Source organism: Panulirus ornatus, chromosome 34 (assembly GCF_036320965.1).
Source record: "Panulirus ornatus isolate Po-2019 chromosome 34, ASM3632096v1, whole genome shotgun sequence".
NCBI classification, from domain to species: Eukaryota; Metazoa; Arthropoda; class Malacostraca; order Decapoda; family Palinuridae; genus Panulirus; species Panulirus ornatus.
This window is the reverse complement of record NC_092257.1, coordinates 5,888,899-5,907,868: the sequence shown is the minus strand read 5'-3', so window position 1 is coordinate 5,907,868 and position 18,970 is coordinate 5,888,899. Positions and strand designations below refer to the sequence as shown.

General features: G+C 37.3%; 2 protein-coding genes across 10 annotated transcripts in view; one reads left to right on the top strand and one right to left on the bottom strand.

Annotated features, from left to right (window-relative positions):
- LOC139759800 (uncharacterized) overlaps positions 1 to 8,917 on the top strand; it is a 57,606-nt gene extending 48,689 nt beyond the window's left edge. For all 4 annotated transcript variants that reach the window (XM_071682271.1, XM_071682270.1, XM_071682268.1 and 1 more), the window contains one exon: positions 3,210 to 8,917. In XM_071682271.1, the coding sequence (XP_071538372.1) occupies positions 3,210 to 3,351 (142 nt within the window). In that variant the 3' untranslated portion in view covers positions 3,352 to 8,917. The remainder of the gene's footprint in view (positions 1 to 3,209) is intronic.
- Positions 8,072 to 18,970, bottom strand: part of LOC139759801 (SUZ RNA-binding domain-containing-like) — an 84,663-nt gene continuing 73,764 nt past the window's right edge. For all 6 annotated transcript variants that reach the window (XM_071682273.1, XM_071682276.1, XM_071682278.1 and 3 more), the window contains 2 exons: positions 17,627 to 17,706; positions 8,072 to 17,398 (listed from right to left, as the gene is read on the bottom strand). In XM_071682273.1, coding sequence (XP_071538374.1) covers positions 17,272 to 17,398; positions 17,627 to 17,706 — 207 coding nt within the window. In that variant the 3' untranslated portion in view covers positions 8,072 to 17,271. The remainder of the gene's footprint in view (positions 17,399 to 17,626; positions 17,707 to 18,970) is intronic.

Genomic DNA, 18,970 nt, shown 5'->3' with positions numbered 1-18,970 from the left:
GATCGAGGTAGTGTGCAAAGTGAGAGGGTTAGGGAAAATGATTTGGTAAACAGAGAAGAGGTAGTAAAAGCTTTGCGGAAGATGAAAGCCGGCAAGGCAGCGGGTTTCGATGGTATTGCAGTGGAATTTATTATAAAAGGGGGTGACTGTATTGTTGACTGGTTGGTAAGGTTATTTAATGTATGTATGATTCATGGTGAGGTGCCTGAGGATTGGCGGAATGCTTGCATAGTGCCATTGTACAAAGGCAAAGGGGATAAGAGTGAGTGCTCAAATTACAGAGGTATAAGTTTGTTGAGTATTCCTGGTAAATCATATGGGAGGGTATTGATTGAGAGGGCGAAGGCATGTACAGAGCATCAGATTGGGGAAGAGCAGTGTGGTTTCAGAAGTGGTAGAGGATGTGTGGATCAGGTGTTTGCTTTGAAGAATGTATGTGAGAAATACTTAGAAAAGCAAATGGATTTGTATGTAGCATTTATGGATCTGGAGAAGGCATATGATAGAGTTGATAGAGATGCTCTGTGGAAGGTATTAAGAATATATGGTGTGGGAGGCAAGTTGTTAGAAGCAGTGTAAAGTTTTTATCGAGGATGTAAGGCATGTGTACGTGTAGGAAGAGAGGAAAGTGATTGGTTCTCAGTGAATGTAGGTTTGCGGCAGGGGTGTGTGATGTCTGCATGGTTGTTTAATTTGTTTATGGATGGGGTTGTTAGGGAGGTGAATGCAAGAGTTTTGGAAAGAGGGGCAAGTATGCAATCTGTTGTGGATGAGAGAGCTTGGGAAGTGAGTCAGTTGTTGTTCGCTGATGATACAGCGCTGGTGGCTGATTCATGTGAGAAACTGCAGAAGCTAGTGACTGAGTTTGGTAAAGTGTGTGAAAGAAGGAAGTTAAGAGTAAATGTGAATAAGAGTAAGGTTATTAGGTACAGTAGGGTTGAGGTTCAAGTAAATTAGGAGGTAAATTTGAATGGAGAAAAACTGGAGGAAGTGAAGTGTTGTAGATATCTGGGAGTGAATTTGGCAACGGATGGAACCATGGAAGCGGAAGTGAATCGTAGGGTGGGGGAGGGGGAGAAAATTCTGGGAGCCTTGAGGAATGTGTGGAAGTCGAGAACATTATCTCGGAAAGCAAAAATGGGTATGTTTGAAGGAATAGTGGTTCCAGCAATGTTGTATGGTTGCGAGGCGTGGGCTATTGATAGAGTTGTGCGGAGGAGGGTGGATGTGCTGGAAATGAGATGTTTGAGGACAATATGTGGTGTGAGGTGGTTTGATCGAGTAAGTAATAATAGGGTAAGAGAGATGTGTGGTAATAAAAAGAGTGTGGTTGAGAGAGCAGAAGAGGGTGTTTTGTAATGGTTTGGTCACATCGAGAGAATGAGTGAGGAAAGATTGACCAAGAGGATATATGTGTCAGAGGTGGAGGGAACGAGAAGTGTGAGACCAAATTGGAGGTGGAAAGATGGAGTGAAAAAGATTTTGAGTGACTGGGCCTCAACATGCAGGAGGGTGAAAGGCGTGCAAGGAATAGAGTGAATTGGAACGATGTGGTATACCGGGGTCGACGTACTGTCAATGGATTGAACCAGGGCATGTGAAGCGTCTGGGGTAAACCATGGAAAGTTCTGTGGGGCCTGGATGTGGAAAGGGAGCTGTGGTTTTGGTGCATTATTACATGACAGCTAGAGACTGAGTGTGAACGAATGGGGCCTTTGTTGTCTTTTCCTAGCGCTACCTCGCACACATGAGGGGGAAGGGTGTTGTTATTGCATGTGTGGCGGGGTGGCGATGGGAATGAATAAAGGCAGACAGCATGAATTATGTACATGGGTATATATGTATATGTCTATGTTTGTATATATATGTATACATTGAGATGTATAGGTATGTATATGTGCTGTGTGTGGACATGTATGTATATACATGTGTATGTGGGTGGATTGGGCCATTCTTTCGTCTGTTTCCTTGCACCACCTTGCTAATGCGGGAGACAGCAACAACGCAAAATAACATACACAGACATTGCATACATACACATGTACATATCCATATTCACTTCCACTTCCATGGTTCCATTCGCTGCTAAGTCCACTCCCAGATATCTAATCTAAAACACTTCACTTCCTCCAAATTTTCTTCATTCAAACTTACATGCCAATTAACTTGTCCCTCAACCCTACTGAACCTAATAACCTTACTCTTATTCACATTTACTCTTAACTTTCTCCTTTTGCACACTTTTTCAAACTCAGTCACCAACTTGTGCAGTTTCTCACTCAAATCAGCCACTAGAGCTGTATCATTGGCGTACAACAACTGACTCACTTTCCAGACCCTCTAATCCACAACAGACTGCATACTCACCCCTCTCTCTAAAACTCTTGCATTTACCTCTCTGACCACCCCATCCATAAACAAATTAAACAACCATGGGGACATCACACACCCCTGCCTCAGACCAACATTCACTGGGAACCAACCACTCTCCCCTCTTCCTATATATGTATTTATTATCCTGGGAATACGGGAGAAAGAATACTGCCTACGTATTCCCTGCATGTTGTAGAAGTTGACTAAAGGGCGGGAACATGCAGGAGGATGAAAGGCATATATGGGTTAGAGTGAATTGGAACAATGTTTTATACTGAGGTCATTGTGCTGTCAGTGGACTGAACCAGGGCATGTGAAGCATCTAGGGTACACTACATAAGTTCTGTGGGGCCTGGTTTGGAATAGAGAACTGTGGTTTCAGTGCATTATACATGACAGCTAGAGCTTGGATGTGAGTGGCTGTAGCCTTTCTTCATCCGTTCTTGGTGCGAGAAATGGCAATCAAGTATGAAAAATATATAAATACAAACACTAGCATTGTTGTTCCATCTATCTGTATGGCTCTTTATTCATTTTATTATACTTATTCATCAAGTTGTATATCTATCAGTTTATCTTTAACTTGACTGCGTTCTTGTATCTGTCTGTTTATATATTAGTCTACCTGTACACATAAAGTGTTTTAATGTATTTTCTCTAAGCCAAGTAGAATCATCATGAAATAGTTGATGAATAAGGTTTTTGGTTACCACACCCACCCATCCACACATTGCCCCATGTCTGTAGCTAGTTCAGTCTCCTAACATATTCTCTCTGTCTAACTACCTATGTTTGGATATGTACTCACTCAGATTTCACTGATAACCTTTGCACAGAGTGCGAGAAAGTGAGAGACTTGCCCGTGACCGAAGCCAAGAAATTCATTTGCTTCAGGAGAAGGTTGAACTAATCCAGAATATGAATAGACAACTGAGTGAGAAGCTTCAGGAGTTAAGTGTAGCAGCTATTGTTGGGTAGAATAATATGCAGTTGAACAGTAGAAAGCTTAAAATACTAAAGGTAGGAGTGTTATTATTCTCGGACATTACTATCAAGTTAGGTAGTTAAGTTTTTGTGTACTTTCCTGAAATAGATGTATATTACTTTGTATGGTTAGTGTACATTCTTAGTAACTGTAGAATTTTAACTTTTATGCACAAATTTAGTCAATACTGTTTAGTCACATGGTACATAGTGCAGTAGAATTAACTTCAGTACAAGCATTCATACCTCAGGTTTTTTTGTGACCTGAGTAATCTCTTTTATCTTTTTATGTGTAGATAAAGTATTGACTTGTGTTTATACTATTTTTGCAGTTTTATATACCGAGGTGAAGCTGATATAACATCTTGTTTGTATATCAGTGTTTGTGCAACATTAAAATTTTATCATTTTTGTATGTGTATGTAAAAAAGGCATTTTTGGTAGAACCTTTCCATGCATTTTTAAAAATATATAGTAATATATAGGCAAAGGTATCATCTAACTGGTAACTGGAAGATTTTTTATCATATATGAAAAAGTTTGTTGAAATATGTTTGCTTTATTACAGATAAATTCAAATTTTCTTTTGATCATCTGCTAAGGTGGGAAGTAGCATACAGATGTGAAACAAAAAAGATTTGGATATAAAAGAATCGCTTGCAAAAAGTTTAGGAAATAAACTGCTCATATTAGTGCACCTCATTACACAGTAGATTTCAAAAATTCATAAATGTTGTTTGTTTGGTGTCTTTGCATGGGGACATTAGTGTCTTCAAAGTTAATAGCCTCTCTTCCAGTCGTCCAGTATATTGTATTGAAATGTAGCATTTTCATTTCCGTCCAGCCATTTGTGTTTGTTTTCTGTGGGTGCTATTTTACATTTGAGGAAATTTCATAGCTGCTGTAGTTTTCTTATATGGAATTGAGAACAGCTAGCATTAATAATTTGATTTCTGATATGCAAAAGAATGTTTATTTTTGTGGATGTACAGAAATCAGTGTTTGTTTTAGAATCGTATAGCTCCTGAAAGAGATTCATACAAGTATTTAAGAAAGAAAAACTATTGGGTGACAGTCAAGGGTTGAAGGAAGTATGAGGCAAGGATGTTATTCAAAATAACGTATGAACTTCAGAGTTCTTCATGGCCCTTGTTGACAGAACTGCAAAAATTTTTCTCTGTGATATCTGTGTGCTTGTGTGCTTTCACACATGTGGTTCATTAGTTGTGGATTATTTATAGGTCATACCAAGTACTATTGTGGCTGCATGGTTCCAACTTCAAGTGGTTGCAGAAAATTACAGTACTAGCCTTCAAGAAATTTTGCATTTGCATATGTTTACTTTATGTGGTCATACTCTTTTCCTTATTCCTATAACAGCATAATTATGATATCAGTCATTATGATGATGAAATAGCATGCATTTATATCATGGATTTGATATACATTAACGACGCAGTATGGTTGATTTTGATTTAATGAAGTGAATGACTGACCACATTTAGTAGTTTTCAGTGTTTTATTCATTACAGTTCCTTTGCTTAAGCTCTTAATTTAATCTGGGAATAACCTCGGATTGCACCACAGAGAACTGAAATGCTCCCAGACACCTTGGACTTCAAGAGTTTAATCTCTGCATGTGTGTTCACAGATTTTGGTAATTTTATACTTTGGGTTGCAGTGAAAATAATCTCATTACCAGTAAAATCACTTCGTTGGCCATGTTATAGACAATAGAACTATTTCACCTGCGGTGATCATTTTAAAGAATGTTAATTCACATTTGGTTTGTTAAGCCAGGTTTTTTTTTTTTTTTTGGTTATTTTATTGCGATTCATTTTCTTTCACGTACGGTGTTACAAAATAAACACAATCCTGACCTAACCTGACCTGCCATAATATTGCCTAATTTCTTTAAATTGTTTGCTGCAGGTGGAATGGAGTTCTAACTGAAATGGAATCTATTGATACAGTTTTCCCCTGGGTAATTTTTTTTATATCAGGCTTATATCTGATGTATGCACCACGTAGATTAAGGACCACAATGGGAATGCATTAATACATTTTTGTAAATCCTCAGATTTCAGTTCTGTGTATTCAGTGCTTTACATTTATTGTTATACCTGTAATTCTGAATCAAAATCTGTCTAAATCTATCCACACTTCTAAAGAATATTTTTTTTTTTTTTCTAGATCTGTTTATCTGCCTTTCTGCCTGTGCATCTATCTATCTTCAACATCCATAAGCTTATTTTGGAATATTATTTCAGTAATTGTTCACTAATTTTTAGTTGTGTCATTAGTGGCCTTTGACTTTAATCATATGTTAATCATTTGCATTTGCCATGAAAACAGGTTACGTTACTTTGGCTGAAGAAATATACATCAGTTGATGTTCCGCAGCGCTATGCCCAGTCCAGTCATTTAGCATAAACGTATTTCTTGCCAATTCTTGAAATTGAAGGAAATCAAAACATTTCCAATATTTATGCCTATCATGGCAAAAAATCATTTTATCATTCATTTATTTTAGTTATAGTAGCATAAATTGTACAAAGTATTTAAGTATTTTTTCATTTTTACTTAATCTTTCTTTTACCTATTTTAGCTATTTCCTGTGTAAGTGAGGTAGCATCCAGATCAGACAGATGATTGAATCTAAGAGGAAAAGCTTTCTTCATCTGACTCTTCTGTTCCTTCTTTTGGAAAGTAATACAAGAGGGAAGGACTTGTTGCTTACAGCTCCTACACCTCTTAGTTGTCTTGTATTACTCGCAAGACATGGGCGGTATTCTTTCTCCCCAGTCTACTGGGAATTTCTAAATTTCTATTTCTTCATTGAGATTGTTAATGAGGCATACTTTCATATCATTTCCATTATTTTCAGAAATTTCCTTTGACAGCAAGTTAAGCTGAAAAACAAATGGTATTGATATGAGATCTTGCCATGACATAGGTCATGGTTTTCAGGAAACTGAAAATTCATTGTGAACCTGCAGTCCGTCCATTTTTTATCCATACTTCTTAATATCAGGTGCTTGTTAATCTGAAGGAGAGATATAATATGAAGACAGTCCTTGCATAAATGAAATAGAAATTGAGTATAATACTTTATAAAATTTTTATAAGTTTTTCATATTCCTGAAGTACCAGTATTCTGTTTAAGGTAGCATCCTCCTATCGGAGCCAGAATTGCATGTTTTAAGGACACCTTCATATGATCAGTAAGTTTATATTGAATTATCCAAATTCAGCCATGGACATTATTCCTCTGTTTTTTTTTTTCATTATGCCATCCCTTTATCCATGTCCTTCAGTGTTGTATTTCCATTACCAATATATGTGCTTGTTTGTTTTATTACCAGTTAACCTTTTATCGTCATTTTTCATTAAGGTGATAACAAGTCTCGTATAGCCATGATAATGAATGTTTCTTGTAAAGAAGAACTCAGGGAGTAGATTTTTCTATAACTCTCATTACAGGTTCTAAAAATAGTTGACAAATGTAATAGCATATGTAATAGCATGTGTCAAGTGGGAGACTTTCTTATATGCAGTAACCTTCCATTTTTATAGTAGGCCGTAAGTTCGTTGGTCACCATTTATGCACATGGTATAAGAGTGTATTGAAGAAGGTATTTTTTGAAATATAACGAAAATGTTTAACTTGTAATGAGATCTGAATATTTTCCTGACAGTTCATCTTGCATCATAGGAAATTATGGTTTAAAGTTTCAACAGAGTGAAGGCATATTTATCTTTGTACAAGGAATAAAATTATTAGGGTTAACATGATTAGGAGTGATGGAGATCAAGGAAATAAGAGTAATTGTTGCAAGATTCTTTTCAGAATTTGTTACAGTCTACTAAAAGTGCAAGACAGATAAACCCTAAAATCCTTACCATCAGTTCCAGAAAGAAGGCTGAAAAAAATCTGCATTGTTCACATGCCTCCACAAGCAATCACGGTAAGCTTCATATTACTAGACTCTGCCTGCTTGAGGTTATGCTGCAAGTAGAAAGTCACCTTTGGTGGCCTGTAGCACTGGGACTCCAGTTTTGTCAAAGTTCCCATTCCAAAGGAGTCCATATTTCACTGTTACTGGAAGTAGTGCAGCTCTGGGCTGCAGGAGCCTTCCGAAAGAGGTCTTGGGTAACACCAGGCCTCTCACAGAAACTGGTTCTAGGATAATTGTAAATAAACAAGCGATGCTGTTTTCTTGTGGGGCAAGGTAGCATCAGGAATGGATGAGGTAAGCAAGTATGAATATGTACAAATGCATATGTGTATATGAGTGGATGGACCATTCTTCATGTGTTTTCTGGTGCTACCTTGCTGGAGCAGGAAACAGCGATTAAGTATAATAAATGAATAATATTCATTTTTATTATACTTGATCGTCATTCCCAGCATCAGCGAGGTAGTGCCAGGAAACAGATGAAGAAAGACCCAGCCACTCATATACACACCTTGCTTTACTGCAAGACTGCCTTGTCATTTGACTGACTGGTTGACAGTGAATATTACTACTGCTTTGTTATGAAGCCTCAGTTACTATGCTAGCTAGTCACCACAGGGATGAGAGATACCTTAGTCTAGGGTTCCCTGACATAAAAAAAAAAAAAGTGACCAGCTCTGCACAGATTTCACAAAATATTTATAATGTGCAAACCCAGTCAACAGCATTACATGGGGTGAGAGCACCAGCAAAAATCTCCAAGAATTTTTATTTAAAAAATAACAAATGGTTATACATACAACTCTGAGACATCACAGGTGATATTAAGCAAACTGGCTCCCAACAGTACTGTAATTTATTACCAATGGGTTAAATAATATATTTGGGACAACCTGAATGATTCTGCCATTCATGAAGCTCACATTTAAATTCTTGCATTTAATATTTATTCCCACTTATAATGAAATGCACTGCCACCTAAGTGATACACTTGTATTTTTTAATAAAGCTTCTGTCTAGATTTCAACAAAGCTGAGCACTTACTTTGTTGAAGTAATATTTATGAATGACTCACAAATTACCCACATGACAATATACAAAAGATGAAATATGAAGAAATAATGTGAAGGACAATGTAAGCATTTAAAACTTCTGGAAACCCCTCTTTATCAAATTAAGCATAAAAACTACTCCATTTCCACTTACTAAATCTAAAACCAACATCACACAGTCATATAAAAAGTCTTTAGTTGACTCATCCAAACTGCTAGGAGTAAAAATTGAACTGTACACATACATCAATTGGCTTGACGATATATAAGTGGATCTGTAGTAATTTTCATGATGTGCACTTACAAGTTTCAAATCTTCTCAACACCTTCTTCAAAGACTTAGAATAAAATGTCACTTTACTTCTTAGACAGCTAAATATACTGATACTCTTGTCAGCTCCCTGATTCACATTTGGCTTTGGAATTAGAATAATTCAGGTGGCACAGGGCTACTCTTACTATCCACATGTATCCACTCATGGCCATATGGGGTTATTTGATTTTAAAAAAAAATTCAGCTTCATACAAGAGCCAAACCACAAAAAATTACTGAGCATAAGAAACAGATAAGGCATGAACATTTTTACATAAACTATTATTAAATGTTAATGACTTTTACATATTAAATAATGGTTCATTATCACACATTGAACCATAGGCTGAGAGAGAGAAGTTACTCTGGAAGCAAAAACACCACAAGCAGTTCATTTAACCATGTAGGTTTCTTCCAGGTGCATAAATTTTTGTGATACATTTACCAAACCATTCCTAGAAACTTTGCATGTCTGTAAAGGCACACATAAAAGTTTTCCATTTGTAACAGCTCTTGGTCTTGTAGATTTCCCTTACACTATCACCTTAACTTTATGTAATATTTGAGCATATCAGTGCAAATATCTGATATTTAATTTTCTTATCATGTGCCAAGAGCTATTCACCATCTGCCAAGGTGTGAGATGGCACTTGCTGTGATAAACTTTTCACTTACAGTTATAACATCTTTTACATAATCATATGCACTGATAAATTCTGATGCTTTTTTCCTGCCTGGGACAGCAAAAATAAGCCATGCTTCTTATAACAATTTAACCACCTTTGTGAATACTCAAACTTCCCCACAACTCCTAAAAGAATTCCTTAGCCTTTGTTTACAAGGCACCACTTAGATTTGACCAAGTGACCAGGCTAGTGCGAATCATTCATGTGCTGCACTGTATGAGAGATCTTAGCCCTCAATAATCCACTCAAATTCATTATACTTGAAAAACATAGATAAGCTTATTTATTTATTTATTATACTTTGTAGCTGTCTCCCGCATTAGCGAGGTAGCACAAGGAAACAGACTGGAAACTTAGGTCATAATACTCCACCACTGATATCGCACTTTCACTCCCAAATACATGATGAAATTTTATCTTATTTACGCTTCTAAATACGCAGCTAAATAAAAAATTACAAATTCACTTTCACCATCAGTAGTTATCTATAATGTTAAAACAAGTCCAAAAAATAAATGGGTGATAAATGACTGCATCACTATACAAGCCTATTTGCTGGGAATTACAACAGCTCCTAGATATCCAATAAACTCATCAATCATGGATGCCCAATTGTGTTACTGATTATTTGTGTATTCAGTCAATTTTGATGGTGTGAACTAAACATACTCTTATAAGAACAAAACAAATGATTTATGTGATTTTTTTCATAAATGTAATTTAACATCACTGCAAGATGATCAGAACACATTTGGTTTAGTATAAATTGTTAAGAATGTACAAGTGTAAAACACAACAGGGGTTGATAAGGGTAGTGCGAGTATTACGGTGGTGGCAAGGACAAACCCATGTGCTCTGCAAGGGCTTCTGTTGGCTAGAACTATGAAACTAAACTGGACTTTCACATTCTTCTTATAACCCCCCCCCCCCTTCACCAACACCACCATCAGACTGTGTAGACACATGTGGTTTGCATTAAACTCAATTATGGATAGCAGAAGTAGTACTGTCCACCAACATTGAAAGAGAATCTTACAAAGGAATTCTTAATGTCAGTGATTAATTATGAAATATGTTCAAGAGCAGAAGACTGAAACATTTAGCTAAAAGATACAGGATGTATTAATAAAATCCTTAACAACTTATGTAAGTCTACATGAAACTGGGAAAGATAAATGAAATTACTCACACACAAAGTTTTCACAATAAAGGAATTACTGCCCCAACATTAGCAAGTGGGATGGGGAAGAAGCCTTATAGATAAGATATTGATAGAAATGACGATCAGGCTAATACAACAACTTAACCCATATAAGGCTCATGGTCCCCATATGAATAGAAGGAATGTGTTGAAATATTGTTCAACAAGCCACTAGAGGAAAGCATAGCTCCAAAAGTGTGTAATAGGGCAGATATGTTTATATTTAAGCAAAGCAATAGGAAATTAGGTTGAACTACAGAAAAGTCTACCAAACAAGTGTGGTTTGTTAAATGATGAAAAAGAGGGGAGTTCTCAAAAGGAATGGGCATCAGAGATATGGACAGAAAGAACAGATAAGCAGAAAGCAAATAGATGTCTACTTGCAAAGTAGAAACTAACTAAATAGGCTACAAAACAAAAGACCATGCATTATAAATCTCCTAGGCTTCTAAGACTGGATGAGCCTCCTACACCAAAGAAAGATTTAAGACGCCATACCCTATTGAAGGCTGTTGAAGTGGCTACATCTACAGGTAAGAATAAGGGGTAGATTACTTCAGTAGACAAGGTTAATGGAGGGACAAAGGTTAAAGAGCATACTTAAAACATTTTGGGGTCATTAGTGGTGTGTTGCATGGTTTAGACTCCACCCACTGAGTTTACAGTGGGAGTGAAGTCACCTTTAGCAAGGCTATATCATCATCAGCTGATGAAATAAGAGTACAGTCTCGTCAAAGAATTTCTTGCTTCAAAGGAATCTATTGTGTCCCTGCTAATGATTATAATGCAGTCTGGAGCTGCAGGAGCCCTTGCAAAAAGGTTCCTGAGGTAATTATACATAGATATATAGGAAAATTACTTGCGTAATGGACAAATGATTACTTCACCTCACAAGAGGACCTGGACAGAGACAAAAGAATAACAATGAATGCTACAAGATACAAGAGGACCTGGATGAACTCCAAACTTGGTGACAACCAGTTTACTACGTTTATCCTAACAGAGTGCAAAGTATCAAGCAAGGGACACAAGAAAAAGAAGGCCTCATTGTGATTGTTACAAAGCATGAAATAAGCTACAGGAATATGTGTGAATGAAAACAAGGGGTTGAGACAGTACCTAACTTGCATCAGACCCCCACATAAGGAAAAGAGTGAAAGAAGCAAACTATGCTGTCATATATTAGAACTGCATTATAGTGTATGAATACAGAAATGCTTACGATACTATTAACAACATATCTTTGACCACAACTGGATAATAAAGAAGTAGCAATGTCAATTTGAAAAGGTTTAGAGAAGGGCAACTGACTATGGCACCTAAATTAAGAAAGCAGAGCTACAATGAGAGGCTATGTAGACTCATGCATTTGTCCACCATGAAGAAGGGGATGACATGATTACAGTTTCAAATTTCTAAATTGGTTAGATGATGCTGAAACAGAATAGTATGAGGTGGTTTGGGCATGTGGAAGAAATGCAAGACTAGAAATTTACAAGAGTGTATGATTAAAGGGGTTAGTGAGAGAAGAAGACATCCTGTGACATTGGGAAATGGAGTGGAAGAGTTAGAGGGAGAGAAATGGAGGCATATGTGGAATGGTGTATGTGAGGGAAGCAAGGACAGGGATATGTAAAGACTTTGCCGTGGCCATTCCCATGATGGGAATTCCCAGCTAGAGACCGAGTGTGAATGAAAGTGGCCTTTGTTGTCTTTTCCTAGCGCTACCTCACGCACATTGGGGAGGGGGGGTTATTTCATGTGTGGCGATGTGTATATATGTGTATGTCTGTGTGCGTATATATATATGTATACATTGAGATGTATAAGTATGTATATTTGCGTGTGTGGACGTGTATGTATATACATGTGTATGTGGGTGGGTTGGGCCATTCTTTCGTCTGTTTCCTTGCGCTACCTCGCTAATGCGGGAGACAGCGACAAAGTAAAATAAATAAAATTTGTATATAATGTCTGTGTATGTACATGTGTGTATATATGTAGATATGTATATCAATGGACTGAACCAGGGAATGTGAAAAGTCTGGGGTAAACCTTGGAAAGGTCTGTGGGGGCCTGGATGTGAATAGGGAGCTGTGGTTTCAGTGCATTACAAATGACAGCTAGAGACAGTGTGAACAAATGTGGCCTTTCTGTCTGTTTTCCTGGCACTTTGTCACTGAAGCAGGGGATAGCTACGTTGTTTTCCTGTGGGGCGGGGTCATGACAGGAATGGATGAAGGCAAGCAAGTATGAATATGTACATGTGTATGTATGTAATGTCCGCCTATATATATATGTGTGTATGTGGGCATTTATGTATATATATGTGTACAAGTAAATATAGCATCGATGAGATGTCCTTGATTAGGGCCTATGTTGCCTGTGCTGTCTCTGCTAACATTTAAAAAAGGAAAATCATGGCCTGATTGAGAAACCTGAACACAGTTGAGCTAAAATGGTTCTCAAATATATGGAAAGGATGAGCAAAGAAAGACTGACTAAGAGGATCTAAATGTCAGATGTGAGAGGGAGGTTGGGTGCGAAGACCAAGGCGAGGGAAAGATAGGCACTGGGGCCTGAACATTCAGGACGGTGATAGATGTGCTTAGGAAAGAATGAGTTGGACTGATGCATCATATGGGGGGTTGCAATGTGATGACAATGGCCTGAATCAGGGCATTTGAAGCAGTCATAGTAACCCATGGAACAGCTTGTGGGGCTTGGCTATGATTGGTAGGCTCTGGATTTTGGAAATTACACATGACAACTAGTGAGAGGATGTATGCAAATGAGGCCACTATAATTACTGTGTGGGGAAAAGAAGTTTTACACATGGGAATCCCATCATGCTTGAACATTGTCTCGTTATACAACTTAAATATGCATACAATCAGCATTAACCAAATTAACACTGGGCTACAGTTATCCTCTGCCAGTGGCCTGTTAAAGGTGAGGCACTGGACTTTACCAACTATGGAGACTTTTGCCTTTGAGAAAGCTCCTGGGAGGAATGAGTGTCAGAGAGACAGATAGACTTGATTGACTATGTCTTCTGTCATCTTATTCCATTCATTCATTAGTTCCTGATGCTAACTCACCAAGGTGGGAGAAGTAACTGAGCATAAAAAACAATACCTACTCATCAAGGTAGTGCCAAGAACAGATGACTAAACTCCTGAAAAATAATGTATGTTATCATTAAAACTGTGTAACCCTAGGACCAAATTCACAAGGCTCCAACGGCTTTGAGACTGTGCTTCACATAGGAACTGGGTAAGGTGGACTCCCTTGGGGTGAGGTTCGTGATGACACCGTCCTCTTTTCTGTCAGCTGATGATGATACAGCCTCTTCAAAGGTAACTTCTTACTAATGGTGTTACCACCTGTAGGCAGAGTCTGTAGACAAAGAGGGTATTTGCGTTAGAGGAGGAGGGGACAAAGAGAAGGGGGAAATTGAACCAGAGATGGCAGAATGAACTGTAAAAGACTCAGGCTGGTCAGAGCCTGAACATGCAAGTGAATGAAAGGTGTGCATGGGACACAGTGAACTGGAGCGATGTGATGTACAAAGGGCAATGTGCTGTCAATGGACTTAAACCAGGGTATGTAAAGCAGCCAGGGGAACCACTAAAAGGTATGTGGCACCTATTTATGGATAGGGGGCTGTGGTTTCACTGCATTACACATAATAGCTAGAGAATGGACGTGAACAAATGAGCCCTTTTCTTCGTCTGTTCCTGGCGCTACCTCGCTAAGATGGGGCAAAGCAAACAAGCATGAAAGAAATATATACAGTATCACCCTAATACAAGTAAACTAGAAAATTATAAGAACTGGCTACATTTTTTACTACTCTCTCCAAACTCTGAGTGATGCAATGAATAATTATGAAATATGAAATGGTATTTACAATTAGTTTTTCTAATGTTACAATCCTTATTTTACTTTTGTCTTTTCAATGTTAAATTTTATATTCTACCATAAAAAAGGTTACATCCATAAGATACAACTCCTTTAAGATTATTCATAATATTGAACTAAATGAACACTGGTACACTGCAAAGTTTCCACCAAGTGCTAAAACTATCCTATGTCTTTAATACAGTATTTACTTTGCTGTCTTTCAGTAATGTATACATGTAAAAAACATACTCAGTTTAACACTTTTACAAAAGAAGAGAGAATTTTTTGGTAGAACCTAATAATTATGTTTCTTACATTAAAACCTATGATTCCATAACCTAAATAAAAAAAAAAAAGAATACAAGTGAAAATAAAGAGTGGAAATGATATATCTTAATTTTTTCCTCAAAGAAAGTTATATTAATCAGTGCTATCTTTTTTCTTAAAGAGGGGTCCCAGAGCTGGCTTTATTTGGTAAAATACAAATTACATGGTTCCCGTAACCAGATCAATGTCACCTTTACTAGCTGATCTTGCAAAATCTTGGATTATTTTGTATACTAACCTTTCTAGAAGTCTATCACATTTGAAGGCATTCTACAATATAAACCTGACTGGCAGATGAATGCTGAATGAGACTGATACTAACAACAATATGGTACAAAGGCTAATGCTGAACACCTCCATTTTGGTTTATATCATTCCTAAAAAACCAAACAAGATGGATATAATAATACATGCTGACCAATGAAACATCTGTTGCCAAATTACTAGAACCACACAATTTTCTTAAGTTTTATCCAAATAAAAGGACGCTATTTGGTCAACACAAATGTCCATTTAGTTAGTGTTGTGCAACATGACAAAGATAATGCAATTATTTTTCAACTTTCACTGATGATGTCTGCTAATCGCAGAGTCTGCTTTGATCACATATAGTATTAGTTAGACCTCATTTTCAGGGCTACAACAATCGGATTATAAACATCAAAAGGAATTTCTGTTTTGATTTTTGATCACAATAATCCTAAAAAAGTGACAATCTGAAACAAGATTTAATATATGTTTCAATGAGAAAGTGTATGCATTTCATACGGTATCTCAAGTCTGCACTTACTTGTGGTGTTTCTGTCAGCAAATTTGCAAATCTTTTATATCTAAGGACTGCTGAACAGTTTTGGAATAACATGTAGCCCATAAGTTCAACAAAATGAGATTTCCCTATTCAACTGCGGTTATTCACTCGCTATTTCATCACATACATTTGAAAAACAGCAAGAAGTTTTTTTAGATAGTTTTACACAATATTCTTCAGACAGTCTCTAATGTTATCAAAGTCTGTAAACAATCCTCAGACAGTACCTCACATTAAATTCTTTTAACAAACAAATACAGTCTTTATCATGGTATCAAAATATGAGGAAGCCAGGGCTTTTTAGGACTGCAATTATGCCAACCCAAACATGCAGTCACAGACAGTATTGATGGAAGCTTTGTCAATGAATGACAAAAGATAAAGGTTAAATAGCAATGAAGGCTTGCTAAATCTAAATTGGCTTTTGGAAGGAAAACTTTTAAATAAAACACTTCACAAAGGTCTGTGTACACCAACTTAAAGAGTAGTGATTCAATTTTCTTTTTCAGTCATGCCAAATGGCATATTTCCAAACTTTCACTTGTAATAAGTGGACTTTCCCATAGATTTGTACACAATATTTCAAATGGAAAGGATCAGGTAACACCACTCATAATGCAGTCCTACTGAAGATGCACTTAACCTAAGCATTGTGCAGATGGAATCCTATCTACCAAAATGTAGTTCAAATATAGGTCCATCTGCTTGAAAAAGCCAATCCTAGTAGGAAAATCAATATGAATATAAATCTAATTCCAGTAAACACTAATACACATCTCTAAAATATATAGCAGCATGTTTAGTAGGTTCTGCAGTGCCTGAGACTAGGGGATCTTGTAATCTAAGGCCATATGGTCAAAATCTAAAAGGCTGCCATCAAATATTTTGCCACAGCACTTGGCACTTGATGTGAAAACTTTTCTTATGGTCCCAGCTATGATTAGCCTTAACATGTTCAATTTGTAGATATCTATACAACTTTTACAACTACAATTCTGGCAAAAGTTACGAGATCTTACACATAATGCCAAGTGTATAATACTGCAACTGGATGACAGTCCCTTTTCAATACAAACAATATGACCCTATAATTCAGGCAGGAAAAACAGTCTAATGTCTCATGAAAGTATTTCCTGTTAAATTCTTAAAAACTGGCAAATCTTATTACTGGTTACTATAACCTTAAGGCAAAATGTTCGAACTTTGAATTTTAAGGACACCCTTAGTAAAGCGTTTTAACGTTGCTTGAGTGACATAACATATTCAGAGAATTGTCCTCACATGTACCAAGCATAAAGAAAACTTTCCCAAGAGGACTTATGCTAACAAGCTAAAAACATACTTTACAAAATGAGCATTTGTAAATAACCATATACCATTCATATTACTTTCATGTTGTCACACCTAAATGTTAGCAAATAAATAATGAATATTAATTGCAGACACTCAAAATGTAATACAACAAAAGAATGAAAGACTTACAGATGAAGCTGTTACATTCCAATCTACATATGAGATAATACTATGAATATGATCACTCATTTTTATATGGCCTTTTTAATGACCAACTCCCATCATTAACACTGGAGTCATGATCAACTTCAGGCTAAAATTTTGCCAACTGCAGGAAAACACTAAACTGACTGCTAACTTAAGCTTTTGCTACCTGTGGTGACCCCTTCCTCTGCCAAAACCTGAAGTTCCATCAGGGCCCTTTGGTGACCTTACAACCCCAACGTTATTTTGGGGTTCCTTATGGATGTTTATCGTATGATTCCCAGGAGAATTCCTGTAGAAGGAGCAGTCCAGAATAGTATAAAAAAAAGGAAGTAAAATTATAAGAAGAGCCATGGGAATATTCAAATACTAGAATACACTTTATTTAAAATTATCCCATAACTTATTAGACTGAATATAACACACCATTATTTGTCAATCATGAAAGCTGATCCAGTTTTGATCATACTTAGAAACTGACTGGTTGTTGTACTTCTGAAAAATACCACAGCAACCTTACCCACTTAACATTGGTTCTTCAACAGACTTAGAAGCTGATCCCATGATACGTAACCTGGCAGCAGCATAATCTACTTCACGCTGAAAAATACAACAGGAGTACTGAATATAAAGGTGTTTAACTTAATCAAATGATCTTACAAGCATAAAAAGGGGAGAAAAAGACTGGAAAAAGTGATAGAATTTAAGTACTTTGGAGCTATCTTGGGTGAGATTGGTGATAAGGAAGAAGAGATGGGGTGAGAATACTTCACAGTAGAACAGATAAGAGAGAAAGCAGTTCATGATAGAAGACTCAATGGGTGCCTTAACAGAATAATGAAAGGTAGAGGTGTAAGAATGGAAATGAAGAATGGCTTAAGGGTCAGCACAGTCCTCCCAACCCTGACCTATGTAGCTTTGTCAAAGAGATAAAGAATCCAGGCTGTGAAATGAGTTATCTGAGAGGAGCATGTGGTGTGCCTAGTAATGAGGGGGGTCCATGAGAGATTTGATATGGCAGGGAATGCAAAGGGCAAGAATTGTGGAGTAGTAGAGTGGGTGAAACATAATACTATGATATGGTTTGGGCATGTGGAAAGAATGCAAACCATGGAGTTTACAAGGATTGTATGATAGTATGATTAAAGGGGCTGGTGTGATATGAAGACCACCTGTGACATGGCCAATAAAGTGAAAGAGTATTGGAGAGAAAGAAATGGGGAAGCATGCATGAAATGGTGTATGCAAGGGAGGTATGTCAGGAGAGGGATTAATGGAGACTAGCTGTGGTCATCCCATTGATGGGAGTTGCCAGAGGGAATGGGCATCACAGATATACATAGATAAGTAAGGAGGATGTATAAAAGTAAGAGGCAGGAGGTCAAAAGAAAGGTGCAAGAAGTGAAAAAGAGAGCACATGAGAGTTGGGGTGAGAGAGTGCAACTGGAGGGATGTCTGATCATTATCTTGTGGAGGCGAAGGTGAAGTTTTGTAGAGGTTTTCAGAAAAGAAGAGAGAGTGTTGGGGTGAAGAGAGTAGTGAGAGTAAGTGAGCTTGCAAAGGAGACTTGTGTGAGGAAGTACCAGGAGAGACTGAGTACAGAATGGAAAAAGGTGAGAACAAAGGACGTAAGGGGAGAGGGGGAGGAATGGGATGTATTTAGGGAAGCAGTGATGGCTTGTGCAGAAGATGCTTGTGGCATGAGAAGAGTGGGAGGTGGGCCGATTAGAAAGGGTAGTGAGTGGTGGGATGAAGAAGTAAGATTATTAGTGAAAGAGAAGAGAGAGGCATTTGGACGATTTTTGCAGGGAAATAATGCAAATGACTGGGAGATGTATAAAGGAAGGAGGCAAGAGGTCAAGAG